Source organism: Cottoperca gobio, chromosome 8, assembly GCF_900634415.1.
Source record: "Cottoperca gobio chromosome 8, fCotGob3.1, whole genome shotgun sequence".
In the NCBI taxonomy this organism is placed as follows: domain Eukaryota; kingdom Metazoa; phylum Chordata; class Actinopteri; order Perciformes; family Bovichtidae; genus Cottoperca; species Cottoperca gobio.
The window spans coordinates 4955289-4979712 of NC_041362.1; the positions used below are offsets into that span (position 1 = coordinate 4955289).

Genomic DNA, 24424 nt, shown 5'->3' on the forward strand with positions numbered 1-24424 from the left:
TCAGGAAAAAGTGGAAAAGGAGAAGCCTACGAGGTGCAGTGAGCACTCTTTTCAGAAGTTTAAGTTTGCGACTTCAAAGAGGATTTTTCTTATGTTTTATTACTTGTTGAATGAGTGTGACATAAACAGACTGCTGCCAGCTCACTTGAGCACTGAAAACACTTTCTACTTGGCTATATAGAGATTATGGTACTTTCGTGTCAATGTGAAACTCATGTTTTCTTCAATAAGGGCCATATATATATCTATATATATTTATAAGAATATATATTAATGTAAAATAACAGATTTAATGATTCTGGGGAACTGCCAGTTGAAGTAGAGGAAGAATGAGGGCCGGTTCGGGGGGTAAATGTTGTTCTTGTTATATTTTTGGCAAACAAAAGTGATGTTAGGGCTTTTCATTGGCCAATAGAAGTTGCTGTTGGACAGTAATAGAATTGCCTTCCCCTTTTCCTGCCCTCCGCTTCTTCCTCAGTTCTCTTATTTCTTTAAAAGAATCCAATTAGCACTTTGAGCCGTTTTTCTTACATTGCGTAAAGTACCCCGTCGGATCAAGGAAGCTCAAACGTCAGGAATGGACTGGCTTTTTGACAGAGACGTGCTGTTGTTTGGGCATATGCAGATGGGGTTTCTGGGTTGAACATATTCTGGGTGTATGATGTGGATGCCCTTTGTTTGGGTAGCATGGTTTATATGGGGATGTTGGGCAGCAGGGGGAGGGAGGGTGGGGGGGGCAGGGTTGATATGGGAAAGTGGGATTTTTCATTAACATTTTGTCTTTCTCCTTTACTTTTAGGGAGGGCTTAGATTGGGAGGGCGGGGGGGGGGGGGGCTTTTAAAATACAGTAACATTTAATCGGGATAATGTAAATGTAATTCCAACCTCTAGTTTTAGTTTTGACTTGTTACCCAATTTAGAAGCGTTTGCTTTCTTATTGAATTTGATGACAAATGTTTAGTGATCAAGTATTTCTTCAGCTGTTACTGAGAGGCAGCCATACGCATTATGAGCAAAAAGGTGGCTGACCCAAAAATTTGTATGCGTTTAGATATTTCACGTGTGCTGGCAGTACCAAGCATATTTGTCCCGTTAGAAATTGGGTGCCTATTCCTGAGAAGTGCAGGTGCAAGATATTGTCTAGTAAATGTAAAATGTAATTTCTTGCTGATTTTTAAATGTATTTATGCTGTACGATTTTTCTTTTCTTTTTAAAGACAACAATAAGTACGCTGTCTTCCATAGCTACAACTGGCCTTGAGTGCTGGAAATGATATCACTCTGCTGAATGAGTCTTTAAAGCCCTTTACGCCCCAATGGCCTGTTGTTTTAAGCAATCATTAAACACGGCAGAGTGAATGCAATGCTGTAATATCTTAAATAATATGTTGCCATGCTGAGCGGTTGAGGTGTAAACAAGAAGATGCCTCGTATATACCTCATATCACAGTAAACCAGGGACAAAGGAGTGAAGGTTCGACGTATGTAGCAGAGATGCTGTTGTATGTGTATTTAAAAAAAGTCATGTTTCTGTGTGACTAGTTTTAAACATTTGTGTTCGTGACATTTATGTGACCCACTAAGACATGGGTCTTCTGGAAATGTCTGATGCCAAGCAGTGTTCAGTCTCTTCAGTTCAACCTCTCTCCTCCAGATCTGATTTGCCATATTGTTTCAATATGCTTGTTTACAAAAAATGTACAAAACACTACATCTTACTTAACTGAATTCTGACCCCTGTATAAATTTTATTTTACCCTCTTTTTTTTTTTTTATCACCGCCAAATTTTGTAGCTGATGATATCTTCCATTTTTATGTTCTTCCAGCTTCTTGTGAAATGTTTCACAAGACCGTACTTGTCCAATGAATTTAAAACTGATTAGGGAGAAAAAAATAAAAAATACTGTTATCAAGTGCTGTTACTGTCATCCTTTATGTGAGAAGTGTTAAATATTTTAATGTTTAAAATGAAAGGTATGTGTGGGATTCTGTCAGACTGCATGTGATCGCCTCAGTGGCAGTCTCTGCTCGTATACCGGTAGCACATAAGAGGTTTACTGAAGCTTAATGTCGCTGTATTTATTTCCACCACTGGGTGGGGCTGGTGATCTAGAAGTGAGAAGTCCTCAGTTATCAAACACCTGAAGCACTTCAAATAGGCTTTGGTGCTTCATCTGCTGATTTTCCCTTTTTAGCTTTGCCTCCATGTTTTATTGATCGTATGTTTTCTGCTTTTGTGGAGCAATACGTGGACTTGAACTTTATCTGGGCTTGAATTTCCAGTAAGTTTTTAATGCAGGCCTGCTTTGCAGATCATCATCACCCGCTTAGCTCATTCTACAGCTCATCCTGGGATTAAAACAAATGTTGCAAACCTTTTTTTGCGCTTAATGGACTGTATGGTTTACATTCACTCATCAAATCACACCACACCTCATAAAAGTGATCTGTGAGTCAGTGTTACAGGATGCAATATGAATACTAAAATGTCCTCTTGAGTTTAGTCTTTCCATGTTCTTCACTTCAGTGCATTTCCTCCCCATTTCTAGAATTTCAGAGCACTTCACGCTTCTTTTTTCTTCTCTTTAAAGATTAATGCTGTAATTGTTAGTTATGTAAACAAAAGTTATGTAAGCAATCCATTGGGAAAATAACAATGCATTTATTATTCATTTATGGTGAGTCTCTTGAGTTATTCCTCCACTAGCACTGCTTATGAGCTCACAAATCAAGCGCAAAACACACAAAGGAGAAGAAAAGTAATATAAAAGTAGACGTAGAGTGTCCTAGATAAATATAAATATTCCAGAGACAAGGTGAAAAGAAATATAGATAAACAAGTGACTTAATATCACTATACATATACATTATTAAATAGCCCCCACACATCAGTCCCCAGCACCCAACCAGAGAAGTCTTCATGCTGCCACCACTGAACATCCAAATTAATGTAATGGTTATAACCATCAGTGATTTGACATTCTCGCATTTCATTTTCCTTATCTGTGAGGGAAATAAACTTCCTTACAGTAAATCAAAAAGAGAAGTAGGTTTTCTTCCTGTCACGTCAGAATGTCTGCGTGTGAGCATTAATTTGCTAATCTTTTCAATTTTTATGTACCTTTGCACACACCCAAAACCTGCATGATGCAGCGCCGATCCCATTTTCTTGAGTCAATAAATGACTGCATTTTCTATGGGACTTTGTGATGATGATGATATGGTCACGTATCTGTAGATTATTTTGTTCTACACTTAGTTCGATGTGTGCATCATTATGAGTCACATTTTACTCATTGTTTGAAAATGTAAAATTGGGCCATAAAAGTTAATGCATGAACAAGGTGTGGTGCGATTCTATTAAGAAATCACATAGTTCTGTTGCTTAGATAGTGGCAGTAAAACATGCGCCTTCCTCCCTGAGCTGAAGGTCAGAGGGTTGTTTTTGGCTGAACTCACTCCAACAGATGAGTTAACTCTGTGGGAGGCACGACTAACTGTTAGCAGTGAGCTTCCTGTGCTTCAGTGTCTTCTGTTGTCCGTTTCTCCCTCCATAGGTCACAGGTTGGATGTGAGAGTGACGTGATGATGTTCTTATCTTCAAAGCTGGAAAGAAGCTACATATGGAGATGTGTACACAGAGAGATAGTGAATGGGGAACAGCAGCAATAAAGAGGAGTGAAATTTAATCGTGTCACATGAGTAAGATCAATTGAATAAAGAAGGCAAATATTACTTGTTAGTCACACAGTTGGCAGCTGTAGGGATGGTAATATGTCTGCTGGTCAGTCTGTGTACCACTTCAGTTACATACTGAAATATCTGTGTGACTGTTTGATGGATTGCTATACAACTCTGTAGGCCTACAGATATTCAGAAGATGAATTCCACTGACTTTGATGAGTTTGATTTTCCCTATTGTGCCACCATGAGGTTGACATTTGTGGTTTTGAGTGAAATATCTCAACAACTATTTTACTTGATTGATTGCCAGGATATTATTTCTCAGACTTTAATGTCCCCTTCAGGATAAATATAAATTCTAATTGGTAGACCCTTCCCTGTTCCTCTAGCGCCATCATCAGGTCAACATTCTTGATTTGTCCAATACTTATAATGCCTGCAAAACTCTCTTTCTCACCATCATGAACTTTGTGTGTACACAGTAGCTGCTAATGAGTAAATGTTAGCATGCTAACATGGTCGAATAAGATGGTGAACTTTATACCTGCTCAACATCAGCATGTTAGCTTGCAGATGTTAGCATTTAGCTAGAAAAGCCACTGCTTTAGTGCAGCCTCACAGAGCTGTTTGCACTATTCATTTTATACTGGGGTGAAAAGACTTTGATGTTGTTCACTTCAAACATTTGGTCATCTTTAACTAATGTTATAAAGTGTGTCTTGCTCTGTGGTGGGTTATCATGAACTTTGTGTGTACACAGTAGCTGCTAATTAGCAAATGTTAGCATGCTAACATGGATCGAATAAGATGGTGAACTTTATACCTGCTCAACATCAGCATGTTAGCTTGCGGATGTTAGCATTTAGCTAGAGATTCCACTGCTTTAGTGCAGCCTCACAGAGCTGTTTGCACTATTCATTTTATACTGGGGTGAAAAGACTTTGATGTTGTTCACTTCAAACATTTGGTCATCTTTAACTAATGTTATAAAGTGTGTCTTGCTCTGTGGTGGAGAAAAGTACCATCTCCTCAAACCTATTTGCAAAAGGAAACAGCTCCATCAACCAGAACAAATACAAGCTCAACTAAAAATAAATAAATAAAACTTCCTTGTTCAATATTAAGCATGGCAAATATTTCCCCCCCAGAATCCAGTCCTGAAGTAAGACACACATGTCAACACTAAAATTAATCTTGCTGGTTGCCAGGCTGAAAATCAACACAAGGTATTGAAATATGTTGCAATGTCCCCGAGTATTTGCATGAGATAAGAGTGAGCTTGGAAAGGTGTATGTGTTTAAACACTGCTGGACGTTCGTTGTGTCTCTGATGTAGGATGTAAAGGTTGTGCTATGGCAACATGGAGAATGTGTAAAGATAGGGAATTTGCCTGGAAAATGTTTCATATGAAAATATATTGAAAGGTAGCATTAATGTTAATATGCCCAGATAAAGACCACGCCTTGAACAGTAACACAATCTGCCATACACACAAGCTCCAGAGGAAAAATACTTCCTTAACAATTAGTGAAGTTCTGTAATAAAATGTAAAATACTTAATTCAATGTATACACAGTAGTTATTAGTTGTGTTTTGCTGTAAAACACTGTACATATAGATAGTAAATCTAAATACATCGTGAAACATATAAAGTAATACAAGTGTACAAGTAAGCCGTCAAGAATATTTTGATAATAAAGACTTCCTGCTATTAACGTCATTTTCTTGTGTAAAGTGTGTTTGCACTACACACTGAATAATCCACTTTGTAAAAACACTCAATCATTCATACGTCTCAGCTCCAGACGAGAATAAACTAAATAGTTTCTTTATAACGAGAGGACATTGTGTCGTTGATAATCAGTCAGGATCTTTTTGACGTTGGCTGACATAATTCAGAAATATCTTTGGTGCTTTCATCTGTATTGTTTCCACATGTATAAGACCACAGAGTGTTCGGCTACATTTGATCAACATGTTACTGTTCGTCTCATTTGTTTGCTTTTGTGCAACATGTGCGTTACCCAGTTGTGTCATCCACAATTAAGCAAATGTTAAAACAGTTGTGTAATAAAACAGTGACAATGCATTCATACGTCATATTTCTAAAGAAAGATTTTTCTTTGAGAAGTAGCCTCTGACTTCCTGTTTAGTTTATGTAGTCTATTGGTACTTAAAGGGTTAAGGACTGAACACGGTACACAGAAAATACAAATAAAAGTGTTAAGACAGATAATAAATGACCTGTGTACCAATGTATTTATGTTATAGTTCTGTCCTTGAAGCGGGAGTTGCTTCTGTGAGTATCGTACGTGAGAAAAAAAGATATTAGCTTAGATATGATAATGTTACGTAAGTCCAGGTGTTGAACCAGGATCTTTGACCACAGCTATTAATTAGTTTTAATTCATTTTAATAATGGTTTCAATCTACAATCTACAATCTACACGGTGGGATACAAGTAGAATATTTGTTTTAGAAACAATTCCTTTGCTTTTTCTTCTCAATTTCTTCTGAGCTACAAGTACTGAAGGATTTGTTATCTGGATGCTGAACAAATATATGTTTTCTATCCATAGATTATCTTTATATAGTACCCGAGCTATACATATTTGAACAACATGCCAAGATGCAATGTCGTCACCTAATGGACGTACTGATATTTTCTGCATTGTGTCTGAATTTACTTGTTCTATAAGTAGATCTATTAAATAAAGTGGCCTTTTGATACCCACCAATCTTAGCCACGGCCAAAATTGACTTTACAAACTGTTCAATTGTTGAATAAGAGCGAAGGAATGGGAGCGACCTACTGTATCCTATGAAGTCTTATACAATATACCAAAAAGACAACTGTATTTTGTGCACTGTTTTTACTACTTCAATCAGGATTTGAACAAAGTTCTTGATTATAAAAAGAGCAAATGTTAGTCCCTCATACTTTGTTTTGTTACAATGTTACAGTCGTAGACCTTTATAAGGTTAGATTCCCCTGAGTTTGAATTTTCCAAATGTCTTTGTTTATACTTTTAGTGCCGGTGTCAGCGGTAGAGCTCTCAAAGCTACAGCATGTAGACGACAAGATGCCACTCAGGTGAAAGTGGGATGATAAAAGTTTGTGATGTGGATAAACTGAACTTTTAAGCACCCAACAACTGCACGTTTTCTTCATAACATTGTCTCAGCGGTTATACAACCACTGGAAATATAACAGAAAGCTTTTTAAGGAGCTGTCCTTGAATTTCCTAACAAAGCCTATTTAGCCTGAAGCGGCTTTAGTCCTCGATAACAATATGAAGAAAAGGGATGACATCGTGGAGGTTTATTATGTTAACATGCTCTCATTTTTAGACAATAAGAGTCCCTCAGGAAAAAAAAGAGAAAACTCTAACAAGAGATATTACTGTTCACTGTTCACTTGTGTGTGTTCAAAACGCTGTGCATAAAGAAATAGGCCTCTCACTGCCAAGCACGTGTATAATAATAGTAATTATATATGGTATACTCTTAACTCCACAGAGTTCAAATCATTTTCAAGTTGACGTGACCTGGTCATCTTTGAGTGCTTGATAGTGCTGTTGGATCATGCAGAGGACAAAGAAATTAAAAGTATATTGAATTCAAAATAAGTAGTTAAGTGTGTAACATTCTGGGAATTTAAAGCGTAATTGAATTTAGATAATTCACATAAAATGTATTGTGAGGTAAAAGTTTTTTCTGAAGCTGAAGTGTATACTGAGTGGTATTGTGGTGATTAACTTCATTAAAACATTTTAAAAAATAATAATAACAACTTTAAATATATATTATTTTACCTGATTGAAATATCTCAATAACTACTGGATAAACATAGAACATTATACAGACATGGTTCCTAGATGGTAACGTTCCCCATCACCATGAGGTTGACATTTGTGGTTCAAAGTGAGGAAACTATTGGATGGATTGCCATGAACTTTGGTACACGCCATCATACCCCCGTCAGTATCAATTGTAATAACTTTGCCAGCCCTGCCATAAGCAAGCACTTCCTCCATGTGTGTAAACAAGCAGCTAAAAATAGACTCTTCTTGTAAAGCATAGCTTACTTCTTTATTGTTGATGACGGGTTCAAGTCCTTTTCTTTATACAGCCATTCAAGCTCTCGTGGGTGGAGGCAGAGCGGTGCAGCGCCAGTACAATAATGATGAGTGACAGGAGAGCCGGCCAATCAGAGGAGGGACTAAAGCTTTTAATGCTGTCAGAGGTTGCAGCTTTCAGTCTGAGCCACCTGTAGCGGAGGAAACAGCGTCTGCACCGTTATATTCACCGTCACACCGGCAGGACACGGGGCTTCTTCACCGTCCTCCTGAGGCGTTTTACAACCAAACACTTAAAAGATGTTTCTCAGTTATCTGCATGTCGTGTTTCTCCTGGGCGCTGTCGTCAAAGGTAAGTGAAGTGTAACTCCTCCGGTAATAAGACGAGACAACTTTGCACGTTTGTTACTGTGTGTTTATATTTATATACCATGCATTTCATTTGGGGTATGAGTTGAAGCTGGGAAATACATTTGACTTTTATTGTAGTAGTGTAACTGTTTGTAGCACAGATTTAATATTCACTTGCAATACTCCTGAAATAATCTATTGCAGTACAAGTTTAGCCGTCAAAGTAAAAGTACCAGGATTATCAGTCAAGCAGTTATTCAGAAAGATGACCCATGTGAAAATTATTATTGTTATTAGAATGAATAATTATCGTATTATTATAATGGGATATTAATACTGATTTTGATGTGTAAGTATTCTGTTGTAGTATATATAATATAAGATCATCATTTGTATTTTATGTGAAATCTGGCATTACTCATCATGTACATGTGGTATTTTGTGTTTGTACAAAAAACATCTTGAATCATGGCCCATGGTTATTATATCCCATATATATATATATATATATATATATATATATATATATATATATATATATATATATATATATATATATCACATATAAATAGGGCAAATAATATACCCATTATATAGAAATTAATATCTCAAAATATTTTACTACAACTTTCTTCACTGGCGAAAATGTCCTTCTGACATTTATAATATCTGTATGTATGAAAGTTTATTTTCTATTGTAATTTAGTTAGTGACATAAATTCAAATATAGGTAGATTACAATCTATTTATTTAGGTTTATTGAAAACATTATAATATATTTACATAAAGTATTATTATTATATATATATTATTCTTGGCCCCAGTGTTTACAGAATACACCAATCCTTTATCAAGATGAAGTTTGGCATTAACAAAACTAGATAAGAGAAAAAATGTTTTGCATTGGAACAAATAAGCGCTACTTCTTTTGTCAGGAAGCAGACATGGTAAAAAGTTTCCGAGACACCCGATGCAAATATCAATAAATTAATAAGTAACTCATAAAAAAACATGTTAGGATGACATCATGTTAGGGAACACTATGTAGCAGCCATTGTTAAGCCTTTGCTTTAAATGCATTTGGCTCACATTTATTGAAGTTTATTCTTCTTTGTCTTTTTTTTCCTAAACTTTCATGGGGTACTTTCCCCATTTAGTCTTAAAGTCTGACTCACTGGTCCATCCGTGTGACTCAAAGCTCTCTGGGGGTGGACAGATGAGGCCAGTGAGGAGGCATCGGTCAAACACAGCCGGCTCCCTGAAGGGCACGCAGCACACTCCTCACACAAAGTTTACTCTGTGTGTGTATAAGCGGACCCCCTTGACAGCGTGGTGAAGCTGCCCTGAGGAATTTCGATGAGCTCTCCACTGTACTCCCTTAGTTGCAGTTAAATCCATTAGTCACCCTTTTTTTCATTATTTTGGACTGAAGTGTATCTCTGTGTTTCGTGGTTTCGTGTACGAAGACTGAGATTTGTTCACTGTCATGTGCCGGAGCCTCGCTGCAAGCCTGTTTGCGGCCAATCCTGTCATGTGTCTTCTTGTATAGAAACACAGAGTGGGAGTGAGACGAGAGGTGATGGAGGCTCCAGTTTAGAGCAGTTTGACCGAGTGCGTCTGAAGTAGCAGTAAGGAGGTCCAGTTGGAAAGTCCTCCCGAGGGTGGGGATCCCCCTCCTCTGAGTCTGGCGCCACATTCTCTTGTGCCCTCTGTAAGAAGTCTCCCAGAGAGTGGAGCAGAGTACGTTAATGCCTTCCTCTCTTCTCTCTTCCCTCTCTGCTTCTGTTTCCTCTCTCAGGCCACGTTCAGCGTATCATGTGTCAAGTTCTGCTGGCTCGTCATCGTCAGGTCTTTATTAGAGCATGCAAGGTCGGCTCAGGAGTTAACAGGCCTCTGTAGGAATGTGAAAAGACAGACTCATGTTGGTGCGCAACTAACAATTATTGTTTACTATCCATTAATCTGAGCTTTATGAAAAGAGGCCATGGTAGTTTGCCTGTTTTGTCTGACAAAAGAATATTTGGCATTTTTGCTTGAAAAGTGACTGAAAAAATGAATAAATGATCAAAATAGTTGCCGCAAAATGTTCTGACGATCAACTAATTGACTAATCGTTGCAGCTCACACACGTTAGCAAGCCTTATTGTTAGCGATTATTCTATGTTATCAGTGGAAGAAGTAAAAGTAGGAAAAAAGTGTTGCTCACTCTGGCTCCATATGCATTAGATGACTTTATCAAGATCAACAGTCAGTGGCAGAAGTACAAACAAAGCCTGTTGTTTTCTGTATCACTCAGTTCCTCCTCTCCTCGTGTGTGTTCATCTCATCTTCCTCATTTGATGCACTCTCACCGATGGCATGTAATGCTTGTTTCTCCTTCCACTTCTCATAAACACTTGTTGCTGTTTCTTCGCTGTCTCTTCTCCCCCTGCTGCATCCTGCTGGATTAGACCTGCTCCAGGGCAGTAAATCTCACTCTGTAATTGGAAAGCATGTGCTGGCGGAGCTTTAATTGGATATGATATGTGCAGAGGCCCTGCAAGTCAGCCCAGCTCCAGGAAGCCATCTGTTACATCCGAGTTACAGTATAAGACCTCTGTTTGCTCAGATACAGAGAGCTAATTTGGGTCTGCCTCGTACTATTGAGGACTTAAACTGGAGACAATCTGATGGAAGGGGAACAGAAGAAAAGTACCTACGTTATGACATAATCCGCCGGAATACAGACTGAGAGATGTCTGTTTTAAGCTTATTTTAATTTGTCTGCTGTGCTACTCAGTGTGCATTAGTAAATGTTAAGTTAGTAAGTGTGTGTTGGGCTGCACATGTGTGTGTCAGGCATCAAGCCTATATCCTCAGCAGTAGCAAGAGCTGACAGGTCTCAGCCAAGAGGATGTTTGTCCAGATGGGAGAGAGAGCAAGGTCTCAGCAGGACAAAGAATATTCTTCGTCCCTTTTATAACTCAAGTGTTAATCATACTCGCCATTGTCCCTGTATTAAGGTCAGATAATCTCACTGACATTTGTCCCACACATCACTTGTGTGATGATCGAATAAAGGCAACACACATAACATCTTATGTTTATCAGTTCCTAGAAAATTCCAGATCATTTTTTATGACTTTCCCTAGAAATGACTAATTATAGGACGATGGAAAAAGTGTTTTATTGGAACATTTAATTACTAGCATAGCCGACAGAGTCTTTCAGTCAGCACAAAGTCAGATGAACGTGGCTTTTCTGCTACAGGCAAACAATTCAAAACATATGAAAAGGGTCAGTTCCAAAGCTAAATGAATAAAGAATGATATTTCTTGGGTTTAAATTGAGGTTAAATTGAGGTTTAACTATTTCAGGGACATTCCTCTAGAAAACTCAACCCAACCAGCTACCAACACTAATAACTAAAACATGTTGTATTTAGTTTTTCTCTAAATATTACCACATTCAAAAACATCCTTGAAATGTACAATTCAATTACAGAACAATAGAAAATCCTTTTAATACTCCACAGAAATAATTAAATTCTTCACAAACAGCTGGCTCTGATTATTGTTACAAGACCTTCGCTTGCTCTTTTCCTTTTCTACCCCGCAGCATTTGACTGGAGGTTCTTGCATTTCTTACTTCTTCGCTATTTTATGCTTCTATTGCGAAGATTTTACATTAAATGGTCGATACAAAGTCAGAAAATAGTGACTAATGGGCATCACAATGTCACTAAGTCCAAGATGTCGTCATTAAATGTGTCTGACAAACAGTCCAAAGGATTAAGATATTGAATTTACTATCACATAAGACACAAACAACAACAAACACAACTCATTTATAAGCCAGAACTACTTTTACTTGCAAAAAATATTATTTTCCATATTTCCCGGCCCTTCACCTTCACCATGTGAGGCACCAGTGTATCCTCTGATCAGCACTGACTACACGAGACACAGCATCGCTCTCAGTCTTGTGAGGTGACCCTGGTGACCCGGCTGTGTCGCTTTGATCTGGCAGCCCTCAGGCCTGATTTCCCCCTCAAGGAAACTGACCTGTGTGTATCTGTTGGTGTACCGTGATGTTTTTTAAACGCAGCGATGGCCTCCATTAAATACCAGAAGGTCATAAAGCAGTGTGTAACAAACGTTGGCTCTCATTAGCTGGTAAAGGGACACAACGTTTGACCAGTAATTAGTCCAGTATGCCTTCAGCATTTTTGTCTTTAATCAGCTTGTTTCACACACACACACACGCACACACACACACACACACACACACACACACACACACACAACACACACACACACACACACACACACACACACACACACACACACACACACACACACACACACACACACAAACACACACACAGGCCTCAGGCTCTTCCTGTCAGTTCATCTGCTCTGTGTGCCTTCTTTAATCAAGACTGTACTTCTTACAATGCTGCTGGATATGATAAAAAAATAACTATTTCAGGAACGCACTTTCTCCTAATCCTAGCAATAAACTGGAAATATTTCTTGGCGACATTGAGAATCCAGGTGAATGTTTGTCTGCAGCTCTCTGGACCGCGCAGGAACCCTTGTGGTGTGCAACACAGACTTATTTGTGAAGAGTGGCAGTGTGCACAGGAAGTTGAGGACGTGCGTTGGGGGAACTGGATCTGACAGTCAGTTTGTGAGCAGCTACTTCACAGGAGTGCTATTGTCTTGCATGAATAGAAATCCCCTGAAGTGCAGCACTGCGCCGAAACACAAGCATCGATACTAACGTCGGTCTCTCTCTGTTTCTGTTTCTGTTGGTGATTTGAAGTGAGGGGAGGCTTTGACAACTAGAAACAGACATATCCTTGGCAACAGATACACTCCCACACTTTACTTGTTTGATTTCAAAGTCGAGAATAGAGGTGGAGAGGCGTGGCAGCTTTTAAGAGGCTTCTGTGCAGTTATAGTTTGTCAAACCAAAGTACCAGGTTGGACTAAACGGCTGAGTTTGTAGAGCCGGACCTTCTTATCCACATCCTCCTGAATACGTGCTCGCATGCCGACCTTAGACCCACATGTCACCCTGCCTGGCCCAGTCATCCCTTTTGTGTCTGCAGGGGATAATCCGGCTGTAGGATAAATCCTTAGAGACAAGGCTTTCTGTTAGACGTGCAACGCAACGTGTGCTCTTAATTACTCCACTGTTTCAATACACAACACAAACTGACCGTCTGTTTACATTGGCTCGTATGGCTTTCATAAACCTTTCCAGCATGGGTTACTGCTATATCACAGCTGCTATGCTCTGTCAAAGTGACAAAAACAAAAGCGCTGGGCTTCTAACATGTAAGAAATGCTGTGGTGAAGTGGGAGAAGTTTAAACATACATTGTTGCAGCTATTGTTGTATCAGTCTTTGGCGAGGTTGTCTGTGAAACTTGTCACAGTGTTGTGTGTTTTATTTATGGCTGAATTGTCCATGGAAATGGAAATAGAGAAGCAGTGATCTTTGAAGGTGGAAGCAATCATCCCTTTGAGAACGACAGTGGAGGAAGAACCACTGCGTTTGTTGGTGTTATGCCTTGTAAACTCATATTCTTGTTTGTGACCATTTCCCTTTTTTTTTTTTTTTACATCACTTCCCCGTGTCCCTGACATTGTTTTCATGATGAGACCAAAACGTTTTTCTCAGTGTGTCTATCGGTTTTATTTATGAGGTAGAAATACCTCAGGACGTACAATGACACATCATGTCAAGGTCTCACCTACAGCCTTCATCCATTAGCATCATCAGACAATAATCATTGCGTGTGAAGGCTGCACATTGTACATGACACTGTAACGCTAATCTCATGCCGGGCATCTAGGGAACTTTATAAATGTCATCACACGCCAAATATTAGTTTTCCCCTGGAAGTACTGACAGGTGAGACTGCAAACAAAAGCCTTTCTTTCTCTCTGGTACGTGATAAGGATGGCAGTAGTTTACTGATTGGGACCTTTAAAGGGTTGTACAAATTACAAACTCATCACTACTCATCACAAGGTGTCATGGTTATCAAATCTGACTTTAATGTAGTGCTTGCCCCTTCAAAGGGCTAGTATAACAGTGTTAGGTTATTAAATCAGGGATTCATCCATCTGCGTGAGTGAGATTCTGTTTGACTCTTTCTGAGAAAATAGTCCTTTTAGTAATAATTTGTGTGAATAAGTCCGGGTGAGGAGAGGTTGTGGTGTTTGAAGAGGGAAAAGTTAGCAATTAGCAATTAGTTGACTACTTGATCGACAGAAATTTAATCAGCATTTATTTTGTTCCAGTCTCTTGAATATGGAGATGATTGGCAGATATATGAACAATGTAGTAGCAGCCCTAATGCTAACATTTACTAATTAATATTAAGTGCTGTTAACCGAATCAGATATCTCATCATGTTATGGTAAAAGATTTGAAAGAGAATTATAGTTTTATTCAGTAAAGAAGCATCCCCCAGGTAACACTTTGAAGCACTGACCTTGTCCACTATCTATGATGTCTTCAGTGTTCAGCTGCTAATCCATTCTGATTACTTTCAGTGGATCATTAGTCGAGATACACAGAGGGACCGCTACGCTCTAAACTTTCCATTCTCACAATAATGGGGAGATGTTGATAAGAAAGTTTTTACACACACACACACACACACACGCACACACACACACGCACACACACACACACACACACACACACAGACACACACACACACACACATACACACAGCTGATAAGGCCTTATGTGAATTAATGATAGGCTAGCTCGCAGATCTACAGGATGGAGTGTGAACTGAAACTGGCCCAGTTTCTATAAAGCAATAGGAATCTGAAAAACATCTAAAACTTAAGGTTTGTTTGATAGAAGCCGATAAAACTTCGGCCTTTGAGTTTTCACAGAATGTAAGGTATGCAGGAACGAGGAGAAATGCTTAACCTTCGACTCAGTCATTCATGGAAACATACAAGTTGTTGCAATTGATACTCTATTCAAATGTCAAGACAGGGTTGACCGGGTCTGATTTAAGAGGTTTTTCATTCATCTTGATCTCTGGTCCTCCAGTAAGATTAGTCCATTGCCCTTAAATCTTAATCTAGACAAGCCAGTCACATATTGATACATGTGTGTTTTACAGCAATGATTTCACGCTATGCTACTTAACATACAGTCAGAACTGCTTAACTGCCTCTCCTTGACTTTATGACTATTAAAACCGTTATCACCTGAGACTTTATATATGTCTTTCCCAACTTTCATCACTTACTCATCTTTCTTCGTTGATTGCTTAATGTCCTTTTCCTCTCAGTAACTTTTTTAATGTGGGTATAGGCGTGTGTATGTGTGTACATCAGGCTCATAGTATCCATAAAGGTTTGCCGTCACAGGGTGTGTGGAGCCTGCGGTATTTCATCTCTAAAGGAGTCTAGGTTACCAAGCAATAAAGAGATTAGGTCAACCAAGGCCATGTACACAGAAACAAATCTAATCATGCCCAGGATCTGACATTAGTCTTGGTTTTCTCAGCACCTTGTGGCTTGTGATGACTTACTGGAGAAAACAGTGTGTGCGAGGTGTCCACCTTTCAGTAAATGATGTCCCCTCTCTGGAAAGGGGCTTTGAATGTAACCATTCAATGCATACAGATGAGGAGCTGAGGTAAACAGACTAAGCCATTATCAAAGACCTCCTACTGTTTGTACTGCTCTTCAAGCTGCCCTCTGGCTTCCTCTGTTCCCCCATAAACACAAAGCGAAGAGTGGGAGCAGGCCAAATGGGAACAGGCGCCACCACACTCCACTGAACAAATAGGAGGCAGATCTTTCCTGTAAGATGGTCAAATGAAGTTGGCAACACTTGTGACTGACACATCTCGGTGTCGTAAACAACCGTCATTTGCGGGTAGTTCTTATCTACTGACTCACACCTTTGTCAACTTTAACGCACCCAATGATAAATGTTTATTTAAGACAAGACCTCTTTGATTACAGCTTGAACTCCTGTGATTTTTGAAATATCCCATGACTAGGTCTGAAATGTTTTCATCTTGAAACTGTTAATTATTGTTTTTTTAATTTCCTGTCATTGTAGTGGACGATGAGCATGACTGTGTTTTTATGTTGGCATCTGTGTGTTTGGTGACACATTTTGGTAAAATAACAATATTACACAAACGTCTCATTTACACAACAAGCTTCCTGTAGAAAGTAGATGATCTAATTAGATTTTTAACACTGAGCTAATATACAGAGCTCCCATTTGCTGTGAATGTGAGCATGTGAATACAAGCACATTGACATGGAAATATTTGCAAATTAATGCATTATTTTCCCTCAGTAATTAGCATGCATAATGAAGATGATATGCTGTGATGTGGACATTAAACAGCTTAAAGATGCGCTCATCAATATGTATATTAACAATGGATCAAATGATTATTTATATGTGAAAGGTGTCGCTTGTAGTGACACAGGTAATTATCACACTGCAGTATCTCTCTGTGGAGTATTTTAGTATCTTTTAGCCGATTGTTTTGGTTTTATGGTCCTCAGATTTACTCTTCTGTTTTTTTAAAGATTATTTTTGGGGCTTTTTACCTTTATTATTCAGTACAGTTGAAGATAGGTTACAGAGGTGGGGCGACATGCAGCAAAGGGCCACTAGTTGAATTCAAAGTACTCAGTCTTAGCACTTGGACACCAGGTGAGCTAGATTTTTTGTTCCCTCTCACCATTCTCATCAGCAGCAGACCGAGAAAAAGGCTATGAAAAAACACTACCTGCATGTTTGCTAGAATTACATTTATCTATTGAACACCCACACAACTTCAAATAATGCTAATGCTGTATAGCACACCTTGATTCTTTTTTGTGCTTTTATTTTGACTGCAGGAATGACAACAACAGATTCCATCACGACTAATGTCACCACCGAAGAGATATCCACCACTCCTGCAACTTCCTACATGAATGTAACTGCAAGCTCAAATACAAGCAGCAATCAGTCAACCAGCAGTTTTCCAACTTCACCGCTATCGACCACAGAGCCCTTCACAGCCTCAGTAGCTACAACAACTATAGAAAGTGCCACAGCAGAATCTACAACTCTAAAACCGTCCACCACCAAAGGAGAGACGACATTCTCCCAGTCCAGCACTGAGTCCAGGAACACTACAGCAGCAGTCAACACCACCGGCAGCTTCACCACTGGCAGCCCAACTGACTCGCCATCAGCTCCAACCAGCGGTACAACGCTGTCCACTGCAATCCCAGAGACAAGCCAACCCACCATCACTAGTGAGACTACAAATACAGCCACCACACCTGCTCCAGATCACACACTGACTCCAACTACACCGATCACACACACAAGCAACGACACATCTACCATTACACCAATCACAAGCAACGACACAACTACCATTACACCAATCACTAGCAACGACACATCTACCATTACACCAATCACAAGCAACGACACAACTACCATTACACCGATCACAAGCAACGACACAACTACCATTACACCAATCACCAGCAACGACACATCTACCATTACACCGATCACAAGCAACGACACAACTACCATTACACCAATCACCAGCAACGACACATCTACCATTACACCGATCACAAGCAACGACACATCTACCATTACACCAATCACAAGCAACGACACATCTACCATTACACCAATCACAAGCAACGACACAACTACCATTACACCAATCACAAGCAACGACACATCTACCATTACACCAATCACAAGCAACGACACATCTACCATTACACCAATCACAAGCAACGACACATCTACCATTACACCAATCACAAGCAACGACACAACTACCATTACACCAATCACAAGCAACGATACATCTACCATTACACCAATCACAAGCAACGACACATCTACCATTACACCAATCACAAGCAACGACACATCTACCATTACACCAATCACAAGCAACGACACATCTACCATTACACCAATCACAAGCAACGACACATCTACCATTACACCAAATACAAGCAACGACACATCTACCATTACACCAATCACAAGCAACGACACATCTACCATTACACCAATCACAAGCAACGACACATCTACCATTACACCAATCACAAGCAACGACACAACTACCATTACACCAATCACAAGCAACGACACATCTGCCATTACACCAATCACAAGCAACGACACATCTACCATTACACCGATCACAAGCAACGACACAACTACCATTACACCAATCACAAGCAACGACACATCTACAATCACACCGACTACACAGTCCAACAACAACACAACCTTCATTACAGCCACGACACAGCCCAGCAACATCACAACAACTCCAGCAACCACACAAACCAGCAACGGCACAGCAAGTTCAACTACAGTAACTCCAGAAAACTCTACAGCTGTACTAACTACAACTACACTAATAAACTCTACTAACACCTCTCCTGAGAGTCCTGCACCCACCATCACACCCTCATCCTCCACTAACACCTCAAACCCAACCCTAACACCTGGAACCCCACCCTCTTCCACTACCTCCATCTCCAGCTCTCTCCCTGCAAGTAATAGCACTGCTCCCACCACCGGAAATACCACCACCCTTACTCCCTCAACAACAACCTCAGGAGGTAGGAATAACAGCACAATGAGTGTTGATGTGTGTTCTTAATTTCTTACAAAGTAATATACTATAAATTGCAGGTGCGTAGTAGGAATTGAACAAGGACTGTGAGTTAAGATGCATCAGACAATTTACAAGTGGGATTACAAGTAGGTGGGATACTCAGCTGATCTCCATAGCTCCGCCTCATGAAACTGCTGTGACATCATCTTTTACCCAACACTCACTGAGCCCTTTCATCTGCACTTTGTCAGTCGTATGGCATAGTTTTGGTACAGTACCTACATTGTCTAAAGCCGTGAACTGCGAGGCTGCAATTAGGCTCAGATGTGCTTTAAGCTCAACGCTAACATGGTGATGCTAAGAAGTATAATGTTTATCATCTTCACCATCTTAGTTTAGCATGCTAACGTTTGCTAACTAGCACTGTTAGACGTTCTCTTGGACTGATATTATTTTTTATGTTACAGTGACCGGCCACACCACTGTGGTTCATTCAACTGAACCATCTAGTGGCAGTACAACAGCCTCATCCACCACCATCACTGGCACCAGCCTGCGACCAACAGAAATCACCACCAACAACTCCACCACAGCAGCCCCACCCATCCCTCCAGTCAAAGGTTTGTATATTCCAAGAGTGCATGATTTCATCAATTAACTCGTTCACTCAATCCGAAAAAAATATGTCTTGGTTGGTATTAAATCCTGCATACACAAAGACCCACATTGCCCACTCAGCACCAAACTGCAGCCACAGTTAGGAAGCTGGTGAACATAGTGCAGCTAGAAAGCCAGACATTTCTCTAAGGAGTTGGTAGAGACCAAAAACAGCAGGTTTAATAAATTCAGTTCAAATGAGAAAATATAATTCGATGGCCAGTTGGTAACAAATCATTTTTCTTCATCAGTTTGTCCTTTCGTCCCGTGCCCACTTCAAAGCGTGTGTCTTAATGGCACTTGCCAGTGTCTCTCTGGCAGCTACCTGGTGAATGACCGCTGTGTACAGGGTAAGACCATAAAAACATTTCATGTGTGCTCAGAGAGAGAAAACAGAAATCATTACAGGGTGGTGGTGAAACCTTTGCCTTATTTTCTTCTCTCCTCCCCTTCATTCAGCCCAAGTGTTCCCAGGCCAGCTTCATCTCACATCCTTGACATTCACAAGTGAAATGAGCAACAGGTCCTCTGTAATATTCCAGAAGACAGCGGCTCAAATCTCAGCATCGGTAGGTTGTGAGCTCACAAAAGCATTTTGAATTTCTATAATACATTTTCCTCTCTCAGTCCTTAAATCACATGCTGCTTCTGTTTCACAGCTCAGAGATGCCCTCAAAAACCAGCAGGGCTATAAACAGTCTGATGTTGTGCAACTTGAGTGAGTATTTTGTCTTCCTACAGCAAAAAATATATGATGCCACTTTACAAAATATTTTTTTGTAACCTTCTTTGGTGCTTCACTTTTCTTTAGACCGGGAAGTGTGCAAGCAACTGTAAATAACATATTTGAAAACACCAACACAAATGAAACGTCTGTTGATGAGGCCATTCAGAAGGCTATAGAGAACTCAGCAAATCCATTGTTGGCTGATGCTACATTTAGAGGTTAGTAGTTGCTGCTACACTGATTGATTTTGGATGAGAACCTGACATGTATGAGCAACAGGCTACATTATTTCAAGAAGAGGAGGTTTTTCTCATACACTTGTTTTACATCTTCTCTGTTTTAGCTACAGACCTGTGTATGCAGCAGCCATTACCCTGTGATGTCTCCACTACATTGTGCACAAATAGAAATGGCCGGCCTGTTTGTTCCTGTAAAGAAGGCTTCATCTCTATCCTGTACTCAAACAGCACCTGCAAAGGTAAAAGAGACTATTAAATATTCTTTATTCATCTCCTTTATCATGACTGGTGTTAGGTTTTTGCAATTTTGACAATGTACCTGGCACTAGAGATTATTAAAGTTTTTTTTACATAAGGATACATGTAGACACAAAAATCACAACGCCTTTATTGTAATAACATAGTCAGGGACTCCCTGACGAAGGCTTGATGCTAAAACACGTCTGCCATTATGAAAAAGGCAATTTAATTGTTTAAAAAGAGACTGCCTTGGAGTGTTCTTGTTATTTTTGTGTACTAATGTATATAGACTATAAGAGCTGACAACACACAGCGTCTTAGACGAGCTCAAGTGAAGTTTTCCCAGCTGATCTACCGTCAAGAGAACTGTAACAGAACCTTCTTATCCTCAGTGAAATACTTGTGTGTGAGAATGAAGGGGAGAAACAACAGGGAGCCAGACTCAAAGACAAGGTCAAGCTGTAGGCTTTTCTCCATGCCGACCCTTGACCTGTACTTAATTTGTCTCTCTGATTTATTTCTTTTTAACGGGGTGTTGTTTCCCTAGAAACCCATGGAAGAATCACATTTTTCTCTCCCTCTCTCTGTGGCGGGTTGTGACCAAGGAGATCAGCTATAGGAAGAGCAAAAAAAGACGAATTGTTTGTTGCTTTTCCAGGAAATACATAATGTACCATTATGTGCTTGTTTGTAATGCTCATCATGCAGCCTCCATATGAAGAGGCTCTCCTTGTGCTCATGCTTTCACTGCATGTGCAACCAGGCGTGCTGCACGTCTCCATCTAACGTGACTGAGTCTGAAACTGTAGCTTGTTATGTTCTCTTTTTAGTCTCTTTGTGCAAAACGTTGTGCGTGTTTGAATGATTGTTTCCCTCTTTGTAGCGTGTCCAAGTGGGCAAAGGGCAGCGGGAGACACGTGTGAACCGTGAGTACACACACTTTTACATTTAGTTTACAGGGGTATGTGCAGGTATGGGGTTTTCTGTGTATTACTGTGTGTGTGGAACATGTTGATGTGTAGGTGGCTCCCCCGTGTGGATTCAATATTAAACTCCATTAATACAGACAGCTCTAAAATACAAATATCATTGTGTTGAACTGCTGTGTTTTGTCTTTCAGATGTGCATTTGGTTATGCTGGCTTCAACTGCAATGACTGTGAGCAACAACATTTTTTTAAAGGCAAAAACGATGCAGCAGCAGTAGTAACAGTTATGTGCTGACCTATAAAAATCTAAATATGTCTTTATGTGTGTGTTTACAGCCGCTCTGCTGGCAGTGGTGGTCATCTCCTGTGTGCTGGGAGGAGTTCTTCTCATCCTTGTGCTGGCTTTGCTCATATACTGCTGCTGGTGAGGATATTAAAACAACGTCTTTGCTCACTCTTTGACCCACATTAGCCCCGTAAATATTTAGCAAATATATGGCTTAATGCTTTTAACACAGAGTTAAAAGCTTAGATTTGAAAGATTTCCCTTTTCAAAGGTTTGACCCAGTTTTAAGATAGATGTCTTTTCACCTGCAAATCATCAAATGAATGCTTAAGGAGGTTGAAGGATAGGGTTGGTGATATTCAATACTTTTCTTATTGTAACCAAATCCTATGAAAAGACCAACAATGCATGAGTGCATCTTTCAGTGTACTTACAGCGACTATGTTCATGGTAATAAAGAAATCTGGTGCAAAAATGTGGCTAATTTATATGTTTTTAACAGCAATGGAGCTCTGTGGCACACAGGCGTTAAATCAGGCGTTAGATACACAGATAATACTTGTATGAAGGAACAATTCATTGTTAGATTTGAAAAAGAAACAATATGCATCCATACTTTACATTCCTTATTGTCTGTCCACCAGGAGAGGATGCTCAATGAGCAAGCCAGACTACAACAGCAGTCCATACTCATCAGGTGACGTAAACCAGCCCTGGCCCACTGGCGTCACCTCCATCCCCCGGGCCACCACTAACTGGGATGCAGCTCCTCCCATAGAAATGACAGATGGGGGCAGCACTCGTGTCCTGGTGGACAAAAAGCATGAAACCAACGGATTGGTGAGTTATCACACGTACCTGTGCCGTCTCTGTCGTCTGAATTACTTAGGCCGACCGCCAATCCATAAATTTACAGTCTGGCATAATGTCGATCATCCACTAAATCAGCCTTTAGTTTGTTCAATGTTGCTCCACCATCTTACATCCAGATTGCATACCCACCCAGTAAGCATGGATTTCTTTGCAGGTGCAAAATACATTTAGGTGTTGGTTAAAATCTGGCTAAGTGAAAAGTGATCGTTTCTTCCGTAAAGCTGTTGTTTCAACATCGCTTCAATGGCTGAAGTTGGGACCAGCTATACACTGAAACACAGTCATTTAAACGCTGAACCCTGGATGTTATTTGACCTGCAAACCAACAAATCCTTGCTCACTGTGCACACGTTCATTTAGTTTAGATTAGATGCTTTGATGATATTTGAATCCTACACACACGACTGTGTTTGACCCAATCATCCCGAATGTATATTTAGTGTCAGCACATAGCTCCCTCCCATGCTCCCTGCTTTGCCTGACTCCCAGTGTGTTGCTTTAGGGGTTTCATCCGAAGCAGATAGGATGGAAAAGGGTAAGTCATGGCATTGCTTTTAGTCTGTGATTTTCCCCCTTCTGATGATTTAAACAGGTCATAATGACAATTAAGGTGGAAGGATTTCCGGGGTGATGGGGAGCTTCATGAGGAACTAATTGTTGTGGAAAGCCGTGTGCTTTCATCTACATGTAAATGTAGTGAGTGACAGGTGAACAAAGCTCAGCGGGTGCTAGTCGGGGGAGTAGTCCTATTGACTTGTGTATGTGTGCTTGGCTTTGGTGGGTGTTTGTGTATAAATGTTCTCTCTGAAAGACTAACGACTGTTTCCGCTCACATTTCAGTCGGGATCATACGATGTCAACCCAGAGGGGATGAACACCTTCAAAGGTAAAAATCCATCCCGTTACTCCTATCTGGTTCAAGGACACGAGAACCCCTACTTCTTAGCAGGAGAAGGCAAGAAAAACTGATGGGATCAACCAGAAGCCACTGGTTTTAAACTCTGGGTCTACAGGCTCATCTCCTGAGCAGGACCCGGTTATTTATACTTTCTTGAATTTGCTTTGATTAAGGACATTTTCTAACTGGGAAACAGCCACCAAAGGTTTTCATTCATACGAGCAAGAACATTTGAACAACTTCTTTTTGCGTGTTCTTCGGGAGAGCTAAATGTTGCTGATCATGACCAGTAGATGTCGCTGTTGCTCAGTGTCATTCTCCTACTGTTTTAGAAGGTACGTTACATTTTTCTTATGCTTTTTATTAAGAAATCCTCCTGTAGTCTTTTTAAATGAAGCTTCTTATATTTCTTATTGCACTAAAGTGTCTGTTAAGTTTACTCTGAAATCTAAGGTGAATGTGGGCTTTTAGATATTTTTATGAGGGGTATGATGGTTTTTTTAGAAAAGTAAATTTTGTACGACTAAAGGGGCTGGATCCCTTGTTCGGGGTGTTTTTAAAGGGATTTAACTTTAGCTGTCTAAAGCTGAATATTCTCTGTATTTGTTGAAGCTGCACTTGCTAAATGTGCCTGTTTTTAATCGTCTGTTTGACAAACAGGAACCTGTCTCCTAGATGTGCCAATTATCAGTTGTATACATTTATATATATTTATCCTTGTGTGTCTGAGACAGTGCACTCTTTTATAAGTGTGTAACGGTTTTGTAAATAATTGAAGATCTTTTGTCACAGAATGTGTATGTGCGGCGT

The 24424-nt window shown here is 39.9% G+C and overlaps 1 protein-coding gene across 2 annotated transcripts; it reads left to right on the forward strand.

Moving 5' to 3' along the window:
* Nucleotides 1-7967: 7967 nt before the first annotated feature.
* Nucleotides 7968-24424, forward strand: LOC115012333 (uncharacterized threonine-rich GPI-anchored glycoprotein PJ4664.02). Of its 2 annotated transcripts, XM_029437900.1 has the most exons (14): nucleotides 7968-8117; nucleotides 17010-18770; nucleotides 19234-19386; nucleotides 19675-19773; nucleotides 19883-19992; nucleotides 20083-20141; nucleotides 20235-20368; nucleotides 20494-20628; nucleotides 21513-21555; nucleotides 21750-21787; nucleotides 21894-21981; nucleotides 22488-22683; nucleotides 23219-23251; nucleotides 23557-24424. In XM_029437900.1, the coding sequence occupies exons 1-14, from the start codon at nucleotides 8066-8068 to the stop codon at nucleotides 23683-23685; spliced, it is 3030 nt and encodes a 1009-aa protein (XP_029293760.1). In that variant the 5' UTR covers nucleotides 7968-8065; the 3' UTR covers nucleotides 23686-24424. The 2 variants fall into 2 exon arrangements, with proteins under 2 accessions (XP_029293760.1, XP_029293761.1); XM_029437901.1 differs by lacking the exon at nucleotides 23219-23251.

Excerpts from the sequence above, each read along its gene's own strand:
- LOC115012333 (XM_029437900.1), top strand. The coding sequence starts at position 8,066 with ATGTTTCTCAGTTATCTGCATGTCGTGTTTCTCCTGGGCGCTGTCGTC. Across the intron at positions 8,118-17,009 it reads CCTGGGCGCTGTCGTCAAAG|GAATGACAACAACAGATTCC; the intron begins GTAAGTGAAGTG and ends TTTTGACTGCAG. Across the intron at positions 20,369-20,493 it reads GGCTGATGCTACATTTAGAG|CTACAGACCTGTGTATGCAG; the intron begins GTTAGTAGTTGC and ends TCTCTGTTTTAG.